This window comes from Amia ocellicauda, chromosome 13 (assembly GCF_036373705.1).
Source record: "Amia ocellicauda isolate fAmiCal2 chromosome 13, fAmiCal2.hap1, whole genome shotgun sequence".
Taxonomy (NCBI): Eukaryota; Metazoa; Chordata; class Actinopteri; order Amiiformes; family Amiidae; genus Amia; species Amia ocellicauda.
This window is the reverse complement of record NC_089862.1, coordinates 18,029,724-18,042,181: the sequence shown is the minus strand read 5'-3', so window position 1 is coordinate 18,042,181 and position 12,458 is coordinate 18,029,724. Positions and strand designations below refer to the sequence as shown.

The 12,458-nt window shown below is 38.6% G+C and overlaps 1 protein-coding gene across 1 annotated transcript; it reads left to right on the top strand.

The window, feature by feature from the left end:
* The first annotated feature begins 5,954 nt into the window (after window positions 1-5,954).
* Window positions 5,955-11,726, top strand: LOC136766333 (potassium/sodium hyperpolarization-activated cyclic nucleotide-gated channel 1-like). Its single transcript, XM_066719744.1, has 9 exons — window positions 5,955-6,136; window positions 7,051-7,234; window positions 7,543-7,650; window positions 8,097-8,234; window positions 8,618-8,779; window positions 9,278-9,371; window positions 10,343-10,521; window positions 11,077-11,314; window positions 11,563-11,726. Exons 1-9 carry the CDS (start codon window positions 5,991-5,993, stop codon window positions 11,724-11,726), a joined length of 1,413 nt encoding a protein of 470 aa, XP_066575841.1. The 5' UTR covers window positions 5,955-5,990.
* Window positions 11,727-12,458: the final 732 nt, after the last annotated feature.

Genomic DNA, 12,458 nt, shown 5'->3' with positions numbered 1-12,458 from the left:
CTTGCTCTCCTGTGTAATGTGTCTACTGTGAGAGAGTGTGGCTATGCAAGTATCTTACGTCCTCTTATCCAAGATCTTATTTCCCTTGAGCAGCAAGGTGTAAATATTGAGCTGTTAGGAGCAAGTGTCAAAGGTACAGTCTTGTATGTGGCAGCTGATAATTTGGGTGCCCATTCTCTTGCAGGATTTCATGAGAACTTTACAGTGGACAGATTCTGTAGATTCTGCATGGTGACAAGCAGTGAAGTTCAAGAGAAAGAGGTACGTTCGGGAGCCTTTGAACCCCGAACCAAAGAAAATCATGATAGGCAGGTGTATGAGGTACAGCAGGACCCAACCTTGAGCAAAGAGTATGGTGTGAAAGGAGGATGTCCTTTGTCTGACAATCTGGAACACTGTCATGTTATCAGTGGCTACCCTCCAGACATCTTGCATGACATATTTGAGGGGATAGTTCCCATTGAAATGTGTCTGTGCATTCAGACTTAATAGCGAAAAAGCATTTCACGCTAGTGTCACTGAATCAGGCTACCAGAGGCTTTCTGTACACATTAACTGACAAAACTGACCAACCTCAGCCCATTGCCAAGGGCTTCACCACTAAAGGAACCATTGGTGGAAATGGTCATGAAAATTGGATCCTAGTCAGACTACTTCCACTTATCATAGGTCATAACATCCCTGAAGGGGACAATACATGGGAAGTTCTGATACTCCTCAAAGACATAGTTGAAATGGCTGTAGCATCAAGACATACTGAGGAGTCCATCTATTTTTTAGAGTGTAAAGTGTCAGAACACAGAGAACTGTTGCAAGCTACATTTCCTGCTTTTAGATTGCGACCAAAGCACCATTTCATTGAGCATTATCCTCTACTGATTAAGGCATTTGGTCCACTCTCAGATGTCTGGACAATGCATTTTGAGGGTAAACACAAGTTCTTTAAGAAGGTGAAGCACAGAAAGCCATTGTAGAAGAAATGCAGAAAAGGACACCAAATGAATCAACTTTAAAACTGAAGATTTTAGCTGAGGACTTGACATTTGCTCTGAGACGGAGAGAAGTGGTTGAGTCAGAGCCTGCCATAACCCAGATGGTTGAACGTTGGCCTGCTCTCTTCAAGGAAAATCAGGTGTGTTTGAGTGAATGCTGTTGCAATATTATCCAAGATGCATCATGTCAGTTGCATTAATTTTGGCTTTATTAATATTTAGTTATTTGTTTCACTTTTATCAAAATTGGTGTTTTACAGGTCTACATGGAGTTCAACAGGATTGCTGGCAAGAACCTGAAGCAGGAGTTCCATGAAGGTTTAGATCGTCACAGTGCTCGTTTCATGGAGATTTTCAGATCCAAGCCTGGGAATGCTGGGCAATTGCTGTCAGGCCTTTTACAGGAAGTCAAGGTTTGTGTAAGTTTCATTCACATGTGTACCATTGTCTGACATGTTACTAACTAAATCATATTATCGTTAGACTGCACAGCTTTAGTTATATTTGTAGTGCTAAAAGAATGCTGATGCGCTTTGTTGAGTGATTCTGTAGGTTATAAGGGCAGACAAAGTGTTCATCAATGGGTCATACTTTAAGTAGATGCATGAAACTGTAATGCCACAGGGTGAATCATGTAAATGACCAAAAATAGGCTTATTTGTTTTTGCTTCACCGTTTCATGCATCTTCACATTTGTACTGTCATACTGTCACGTACTGTATTAACATTTATTTTGTTGGTGACACAGACTACCTTATTATCATAATTGCATAGACTTCCAACTGAGGTCTTGCAGTAAAAGTCTACATAACTTATATTCTTGCTCTGTGTCCAAACGTCCGAGCCTACTGATGTGCGAACTCTGGTGCTGAGAGTGCTTCCTGTCCTACTGGGTGACAACTCCAGAGAGTTCTTCAAGCCATGCTTTGTAAGTGTGCTTATGAGTTGACAAAATCTGCATAGCATACAAGGCTAATGTAGCTCATCACTGCCCTCTTGTTCCACTTCTCCAACCTCTTAGTTACCTACGTAGTATGCAGCCCATTAGGAATGTCCTTGTTTTAATTCACCAGATATTGATGAATGCATGGTTTGAAATAACTGAAATGCTATTGCCTTTTCTTCAGGATGTTGATGATGAGGATTCATTCAGCCACATTTTGATCGGGATTCTCCTCATCGAGCCAGAGTATGAAGAACAACGTCCAAATTCCATACATCTCAATCCACACTCTGCTGCCATTGTCCTAGAGGGAAAGATAGTAATGGACAATCTACAAGACCTGCCACAGGCTATGTGCATTCTTTTTGGTCTCACGTACGCACTACACCTCTCCTACCCCAAGTGTATGAAGTACACATTTGAGTTCATTCAAAGAGTGCTTTTGACTTTGGGGCCGAATGACCTGAAACCTCAAACCAGAGGAGCTTTTCCAGATCAGCAGGGACACACGCACCCGGGGACACAAATGGAAATTGGGCTTCAAGGCATTCAAAACGGAAAACAGGAGACACTTCTTTACACAGAGAGTAGTCACAATCTGGAATAAACTACCCAGCGATGTGGTAGCAGCTGAAAGTTTGGGAGCATTTAAAAATAGACTGGATAGGATCCTTGGATCACTTAGATATTAATGAACACCAAACGAGCACGATGGGTCGAATGGCCTCCTCTAGTTTGTAAACTTTCTTATGTTCTTATGAAACCAAAACTAACTTCACTGAAAAACCTGCTGTATCAATAAATGCTCAACTCTTTGAGTGTAGATGAGCACGTTTGTTTTGTGTGTTATGGACTTGGAATGGTTACTGTAAGGTTCCAAAGCCTTTATGTTTGTGAATTTGAGGTTTTATAGGTTATAGCAGCATGTGAAAATTGACCATTTAAAAACAACATTTCTGGAATAAATAAAACATGAGACTGAAATTAGGAATAGGTTGATGGCTACAGTATTAGATTATATTTTTTCCCCTCGCTCTTTCTGGCAAAAATAGAGCATTGCTGTTTTAAACCAAATAGTTTGCTATTCCTTTCAAAGCAAGTTACAGTTCAGAAAGATGAGTAATGCTGGATTTTGTATTGTATATGTTAACAGTGCACTAAGATTTCTACAGTGTTAACATCTGTAATGGCAAATGATCCTGCAGGGAATGTTCAAAGTTAGGGTTTTCCAAACGTAGCCTTTTTTTTCCTTGTCACCAGATTTTTTTTCTAACCTTTTTTACATTTAACAAGACTCATTGTAAGCAATCTGCTTGTTGCAAAGAGAGGTTTTTAAGTCAAGTTCTGCAACTTCAGTGAGTTAAATATACATTTGGAAGTCAATTGCTATTCAGTATTGCTTTTCTTGAAACAATAAAAGGATTATAACTTAAAAGTAGATGTCATTGTGTGGGTTGTTTTACACAGGTTTATGTCAGCATTTCAGATCACTTGAAGAATTTGAGGGAACAGGTTTCCTTGATTTAATTGAGTGTTAATAACTTATTATGATACATTTTGGAATACTACTACAAACTTAAACAATTGAAAGCATTCAGGATCTACAGTTGTATAAACGTAGTAAAAATATGTATCTGAAATAAAGTTATTAGTGCATTGCACTTAGAGGGTCAAGTAAATTGAATTTATCAGCTTTATCTAAACCTTACTTAATAAACAAAGTTACTGAACTTAATTAAATCAAGGCAACGAGTTTCCACAATTTTTTTAAGTAATCTGAACTTATCAGGGTTTACAGTGTATATGTATATTTTGACCAGCCCTGTACTTATTATATTTGTTGCATTAGTGAATGCTCAAACGTAGCCTTAACATGTATCATATTTAAGAATATACTGCATTTCATTTCATTACATATATGGGTGAAAGACGAATAAGGTTTTCAAAACTGAAAAAAATCAAAATTGAAAAATGCAGCAAAACTAACCTCCCATTGGATGGCATAGTCTTACCTTTATGGGAATATATTTGTCCACATTAGATCTAATTCTTTTTTTTTTTTTTGGGCAGGATATAGCTAATTTGTGGCCTGAAAACGTCCTATGGTGTGACAACAACATTTTCTTAAAATAAATGTATATGATTGTTGTTGCAATAACAAGTTTAAATATAAAATAATATATGTGTAACTGTTGTTACTATGACCAAAACCTATTTTTTGCATTGTTTTTAATGCAAGATAGGCCATTTAAAAAACTAATTATAAATTCCTATTCTATGCATCACACCAAAGGACACAAAAAAATTACACGCCCTACAGGGAAGTATAGATGGTGATTTAAATTATATTTCTAAGAGATTGACTTATCTTCATGCATGTGCAGGGGGTCCTCCTAAGACATGCTGACTTCCTGTTGTCCAATATTAAGTGCAGTCGTCTTCAAAAATGCTTGAATTTCTTGGCAGATTAACCATCACACCATAGGACATTGATTTTGGTGACAACTTTTTTTTTTTAGAAACAAAAGTGGAAATTTATATTTGTTTTAATGGTGTGATATACTAGCATAGGAAACCCCTGTAGAATCAGTTTAGGAGCCTTATATTGCATTTTCCATGCATGCAAGATTGAGTTTTTATAACTGCACACCTCCGGGGACAGTCACACCACACGACATTTTGAGTATTCGGAGTGAAAAAAATCAAATATGAAATAATCCTTCTTTACTAAAAATCATTGTATAAGTTAGTCCATAGCAAGTAGTTTTATGGAGTATAAAATTAAATATGTTTTATCGCGTATCACTTATGTTGCTAGGACATGAAAATGGCTAAATGAAATGAAAATGCTAAGACATGTTTTTTGTATCAAATGTATCATGTTGTATTACTATGTACATGAATGTTGTTTATACTTTTCATTTAAGGTGGTAAACATAATGTTATCATATTTTAATTACAAATGAATATATAAAAATAACAAATACTATATAATAATAATAATAATAATAATAATGAATTAAACACCCACCAAGACTGAGAATTCATGTTTCTGTCCTTGTTTTACAAGTCACCTACAATCTGTTGAAATAGTGGATGATGGTCTACAGCACAGGTTCCCCATCCTGAGGTTCTGACAGAGTCATTATAACCTAATATATATATATATATATATATATATATATATATATATATATATATATATATATATATTCATATTCTTTTTTCATTTACTAAAACAGTATGATAAAACATTATAACCTAGAATATATAAAACTTTTATTTTCTTATTTTGTAATTTACTAAAACTGTACCATAAAACAATATAACCTTACAAATATATAAGTATTTAAAACTATAATTCTACTTATTTTTTAATATACTGAAACATTATCATGACACAATATAACCTAAATTAAAATATATATGTATTTAAAACTTTATTTTTAATTTTTTAATTTACTGAAACAGTATCATAAAATATAACCTAAATTAAAATATATATGTATTTAAAACTTTAATTTTTATGTTTTAATTTACTGAAACAGTATCATAAAATATTATAACCTAAATTAAAATATATGTATTTAAAACTTTTATTTTTCTTATTATTTAAGTTACTAAAACAGTATCATAAAACAATATAATCTAATATATATTTAAAACTTTAATTTGTCTTATTTTTTTTAATTTACTGAAACAGTACCATAAAACAATATAACCTTAAATATATTTAAGTATTTAAAACTTTTTTTTTTTTAATTGACTGAAACTATCATAAAAAATTAAAACCTAAATTATAAGATACATGTATTTAAAACTTTTGTTTTTCTTAATTAGTTAAAACAGTATCATTAAACATTATAACCTTACAAAACAGTTTATGCTATTAAACATTACACCTCCACACCAGCAGGGTGAGGGGTGCCCTTGGACGCCCATGATGGATGTCACATGATCAAGACACAGCTTCGCGAGACAGATCGTCGTCGCCTTCGCCGAGGATAACATCGCAGATGAACAGATCCCTCCTGACGGGTCCGAACAACGAAACGATGACACGCGGCTGGAGATCGCTATTTCTGCCCCGAGTGACCAAGCAGTCCCTGCATGTGTATGGGAGTGAGGCCGCGGTGCAGAAAGAGTGTGACCGCCAGAGAGAGACCAGCTCATGGGTGATTCACCCCTTCAGCGCCATCAGGTAGGGCCGGACAACGCGCTCCGCCCACAGAGAACCGTGTTTTTCCATGTCAATTATCTGCTGATAACATGCAGTTTTTGTGTTTCCCATGTCATAGATCTATGCAGTATGTAGATTTCAATGAGTAGACATTTCTTCAGTTTGCAGTAGGAGGCGCAATCCCGCATCTATGCAACAGGAAACGCTGTAACTCAGGTCTTTAGTTGTATTTCTGAGCCGCACCTTTAGTTTTTTCTCTGATATTGCGTATTTGCAGGAAAGCGGCAACAAAACGGCAGAAGACACATTTTCTTCTGTACTGTCGGTTTTTATCTGTTTTCCTTTCAAAAACGAGCCGCGATGTGAATGAACTCGCTGCACCGAATACAGTATTTCTGGAGTCAATCGTCCCATTTTTAACAGGACACTCACGGACGTTTAATTATAATAAACTAAATAACACGCTGACCGCTAATCAGACCAGGTGGTCCATAGGCTGAACGCTGTGTCGTTTAGGTTCGTTGATCTATAATGTTGATCTATATTGACTGTCACTCTCACAATGTACGGGTAGAGTCACTGCGCCTGCGCTGTAGCCAATCAGCGCGCTGCACTGCTTGAGTTCCAGCGCACGGGGGCGGGATCCGGGCCAAGATGGCTGCGCCCATGTGCCGGCGTGTCTCTCCCAAACAGAAAGGAAAACGCGAGAAACACTGTGATTATACGTGTGTCATACATGTCAGCAGAGTGGAAATGAGCAGTACAGCCTCCTACAGCACTGCGGGGGAGTAAAGCAGTCGAAAGCGCCCTGAACTGACACCGGACATCAGCTGTCAATGAAGATCGCCTTGTCACGCGTGATTTGCATCAAATAAGATCGGTTTCACCTAAACAGCTGCAGACGATTCATACACTGTTTATCTCCCTTTTTGCAGGAATTACTACATCTTGCTGATGCTGGTGCTGACATTTCTCAACCTTCTTGCGATCCCCATCGGAATCGCCTTTCTGGATTCGGAGCACCACTTCCGCGCCTGGGAGATCTTCAACCTCTTCTCGGACACGGTCTTCGTGCTGGATATTCTCGTCAACTTTCGGATGGGTGTCATCACGGATCAGGTAGCAGAGTTGTTAACCACTGGTGCTAAAAATGGGACAAATGTGTAGAGTTTTACATTCGTGGGCAAAATGATGGGGTCCCTGCAACTCCTACTCAGGTGCCACAGAGAAAGGAGACTTTACTCAAATGCTTGGCAAAAGTTCACTAAAATGAAACTGTGGGTACATTTTATTGGCAGTTTACATTAAATGAAAAAGAAAAATATTTCTGGAGAATTAACATGGAGATGTTCGTTACTGGTCAACACATGTGTTAGCTTTGTATCTGTAGATACATTCTCACTCTTTCTTTCTCTCTCTTGCTTTAGAAAGTGATTTTGCAGCCAAAGGAAATCCGGCACCACTACTTGAAAAGTTGGTTCGCCTTGGATTTGATTTCTGCCTTTCCTCTGGATTACATCATCCTAATCGCAAAGGTAATGGAATGTCTTCTGGGATTATTTACGAGTTATTATATTGTTTGCTTGTATAAGTGTCCATCCCCCTGGTGATAGCAATCCTAAAGTGTAAGCAATCGCCTCCAAAATCAAGCACACAGTTAAGTGTAGTGATTCACAGGATTTCAGGATTAATTCAGCAGTTTCTAGAGTGAACCTGTGCTGGGTCGTGCATTTCAAAGCAAAGACTCAACCATTGTTTCCCCCATAGCAGTGTGGAGGATTGTGTAGAAAAGTGGAAGAAATCCTAATTGAAATGCATGAAGAGTGTCTTTATAGGCACTGTGTGTGATGTTATATGTCCGGAGTGTCCTATAAGTGTTTATGTGCTAATCAACACATGAATATGGCTTTTGTTTATTCCTAGCTTTTTACGTGTCAGTCGTGTCTTTTATTTAATATCACCGTATGCTCTGATTGTCTAGAGTTTTGAAGAGCACAGTGACACCTCTTCCTTCTCTGCCTCTAAACTGGTGAGAGTCATCATGTTCGCGAGGATCTTCAGTTTGGCTCGCCTGCTCCGAGTGTCGAAGTTATGGAGGTTCTTCACAGAATGGGAACAGGTTTGTTTTTTGATTGGTGAATTCAAAATTGTTACATTGCTTCTCTAGGTACAAAATGTGTTGAATAAAGGGTACACTTGAAAAATAAATGAAAGATTTAGTTGAATGCTCAGATTGATTGCACTGGGTTTATCAGATTTACAGATTTGCACCCTTTTAACAGAGAATTGTATGAAGAGCTCGTGAGATTTATACTGTATTCCTGAGTGTTGGAAGTCATGGCAGTCCCTGGTCAAAAGTTACTTTAAAACTGTTCTAATGGTTTAAAATGATATATGGTTACAATTGGCTGGTGTTTTATTCTGAAGTGCTGATGATAGTGTGTGACTCAACATCAGTTCCACGCGTTTCTTACAGTATAGCCCAACTGTCTGTCTTTTTAGGTTTCGAATGCAAACATGGAAGCGGTGCGCCTGATCCTCCGCATTATGGGTCTGTTCTTGATGATTCTTCTTCTGTGCCACTGGAATGGATGTATTCAGTTCCTTGTTCCCGTTTTGCAAGAATTTCCTGAGCACTCTTGGGTTGTCAGGGAAAACTTGATGGTAAGAACAATGAAATCTAACTGGAAATTTCCTGAAAATGTGTGTTTAAAATTGACATTAATTTGATTAATTTAATTCATCTGCAGAGGATTCATCTTAATGTACATGCCCTTCCTGTATGACCTGAATTCAACTAGTCTATAAAACCAACCACTAATTATCAACATTATGGATCATTTTCCAATCAAGTCCAGTTCTTTTAACTGTCTGTTTTGCCACCCAATGAATGTTGTCTGAAAACAGAAATATTGGAAGATTTCTGATAATCATGTACTTAGTTCTTAAAGAACAGCTATTATACAGGTTAGGCCAGGTGAGTTCTTAAAGAACAGATGAGGCAGTTGTTTGATCACAGAAATCTGTAATTAATTGTCTAGTAGCTCTGTTCAAACAATACATTCGAGTGATAATCGGGGAAGGAACATATCTGTAGCAGTTTTTACAGACAGATTCAGTTCTGTGAAGCAGCATCTTTACTGACCGCCTCTTCTCTTCTAGAATGCCACTGTGGGAGAGCAGTACTCCATTGCAGTTTTTTGGGCACTTTCCCACATGATTGGGATCCCCTATGGCTCCGCCGAACCCCCCTCAGGTGACGTATACCTATGTTTACTGTTTTTATTTCAAACCACAGGCACGTTTGATGAAAATACATGTCATTAAACCTTCAATTGCAGATGAAAATGAGCTATGGATTGTGATGACGAGCATGGTTTCAGGAGCTTTGATGTACACAATGATGAACGGTGACACACCAGCAAAAGCCTTCAGAAGCAAAGTATGTTTCCTCTGCACTGTAAAGAAAAAGAACGATGCTTTATCTCTCATTTAAAAGTGACTGAATTTCAGGATCTTGAAGATTAACACATTAATTGTTAGTCTTGGAAATCCTGTAACTTGGATAGAGAATTAAAATTGTATAATGCTTATTATGAAAAGCTTTGTCTACATTGAATTAAAACAAAATCACACATTTGTGTATCTCTGTCTCACTGTCACATATGAGTCAGCTGGAAGACTACATGTGTCCCAGTTCCCTAGCCCTGACCCTCTTTCCCCACTAGAGGCCACCAATGTTCCCTCGCCTTTTCCTGCTCCCTTCACTGCTTTCCTTTTCTCTCTCTGTCAATTAACATTCCTCCACAGCCTTGTGCACTTCTGTTCCTGTCCTTTGTTCTCATTGGTCCTGCTCTTGTCTTCCTAGTTTCTGCTCTCCTTTATAAACCCCTCACTGCTCTCCCTGCATCACCAAGCCCTGTTCCTTGTTCTCCTGGTTCCTTGTTCTCCTGGTTCCTTGTTCTCCTGGTTCCTTGTTCTCCTTAGCTCCTTGTTCTCCTTAGCTCCTTGTTCTCCTTAGCTCCTTGTTCTCCTTAGCTCCTTGTTCTCCTTAGCTCCTTGTTCTCCTTAGCTCCTTGTTCTCCTTAGCTCCTTGTCCTGTAACCCTGTCTCTCTCGCTCGCTCCCCGTCCTCCCTCTTTCGCTCTCTGTCCTGTCTTGGTCTCTATCTCTCTCTCTCTCTGTGTTCTGTATCTGTTTCTCTTGACCTCCTGGATTTCGACCTTAGCTTGTGACCTCGACTACCGCTTTACGGTCCTCCCACGAGGCAGCCGTGACAACATGACATACAGAAAACTACCCCGAGAACTACGGACTCGGATATGCAATTACTTCCAGGCCAGGCACCAGGGGAAATGGTTTGGCGAGGAGGACATTTTTAAACTGGTCTCCAGACCCTTGAGAGAGGTAGGACTGTACGTTTCGACAAGTAACATTCAAGTGATATGAGTGCTGGACCCATAATCACAAACCTTAATTACTGTAACTGAGCATACCACTGAAGACAGAACAAATGAATACAGACATTTTACACCGAAAACATGACATTATCTGATTGGTCACAAATAACAGGACTTGCTTAAGTATGCATGAAATCCGTTATACATTTCTATAAAAGCATCAATAACTAGCTATCCTGTAAAAGTGCAAACAGACGTGAGTTGTGGACACTCAAAAAAAGAAAAACTTAATGAAACGTTATCAAACAGTGAATCATGAATGCATTTTTTATTAGGTTGAAATACTGCCTTAAGCTATGCATGTAGTCCTATATCCATGAATGCTCAATCAGCAAAGCATTGATAAACTAACCACACAGCCGTTCGTAATTGTTAATAATATCCTGCTAACATTACACTAGGAAAACTACTGCCGGTGGAATTTCTACGAGATTGAATTTGCTAATTTGATCCCTTTGCTGAACACGTGTATGATAAACCGTTTAATTTCTGTTCCATCCAGGAGATTCTCAATGTCCGATGCGCCAATGTGCTGAACAGTGTCCCAATGTTCAGGAATCGGGATGCCAATTTCAGCAACGCTGTCTTGCTGAAACTGCGCAGAGAGGTTTTCCAGGAAGGGGACCTCATCACACATCCGAATGCTCCCGGAGATCGTATGTTCTTTGTCGAGCGCGGGAGAGTCCTGGTCACGACAGCCACTGTCCAGGCGGAGCTGTGTGATGGGGACTGTTTTGGAGGTGGGTTACCTAAAATTATTATTTGCATTGGATGCAAAATTAAACCGATTCATGTTTTTCTTTTATTTATTTTAGCCCGTATGTTAATGTTTCTATTATCTGCATGTGCACGTTTTGTTGAGGACACCGCTGAAATATATATATATATATATATAATTATATATTTAAATGTTTGGATTAATTGCAATAATTAATCATATCGATAAAATCATATAGAACAATTGGCAGACTGTTGATTTTATTTTCAGAGCTGTGTCTCCTGAACAAGGGCCACTGCACGGCGATGGTGCAGGCCACGAGTCTGGTTCGGCTCTACTCTCTGTCCGCTGGGAGCTTTGAGGAAGTTCTGCAAGGTTTCCCAGAGATCAGAGAGGAGCTGTATCCAACCGCACACGAGAGGCTGCGTGTTTAAGAGGTGAGTTGACAAGATCCCTTTCATCCCACGAGTCTGGCACTAAAATGAAGGCCGGAAAAAACATCTCTGACACTTCACAGCTTCCTCTGAAGTGACTGTGATATTTTAATTTTCCTGTTAGATGCTGTAATTCTAGTCACTACACAATTAGTGTCCTTTAATAATGTATTTGACTGCATTTCACTTTAAGTTGAAGATTTAAGGGCACTAGCCAGCCTCCCCTCCCTGCACAAACTGGGAGCCACTCGGAATAACATTCCCATTATATCTGCAAAGCACCTGGGTTACAGTTGTGTATCTCTGTATGACCAGGTACATCTATTCCCACTATTGGTTAAATCACTGATGAGACACATGGATATGTTATGGCAATTTAAATTATTCTCGCGGTCCAGTCAAAAGCGTCTGGCGGTCCGGATTTGGCCCGCGGGCCGCCTATTGACTACACCTGAAATACAACATGAGTTATGTAGCAACTATGGTAAAGATAAGAGTGCAAGCTTTCTGAAAAAGAGAGCTGGAATATGGCAGACCAATGACATGATCACACAGAGCCTTTTCTAGGCACAAGTTAAGCAACAAAAGCGGCTGCTAGGGCCCCCAGCCACTAGGGGGGCCACTAAAAAAACTAATTAATAAATTGAATACATTTTAAATTATTTTCTATAATTGATCACAGTAATCAGTTTTCAGATTGGATTTTATGCTTGATCATGGAATCAAACATTA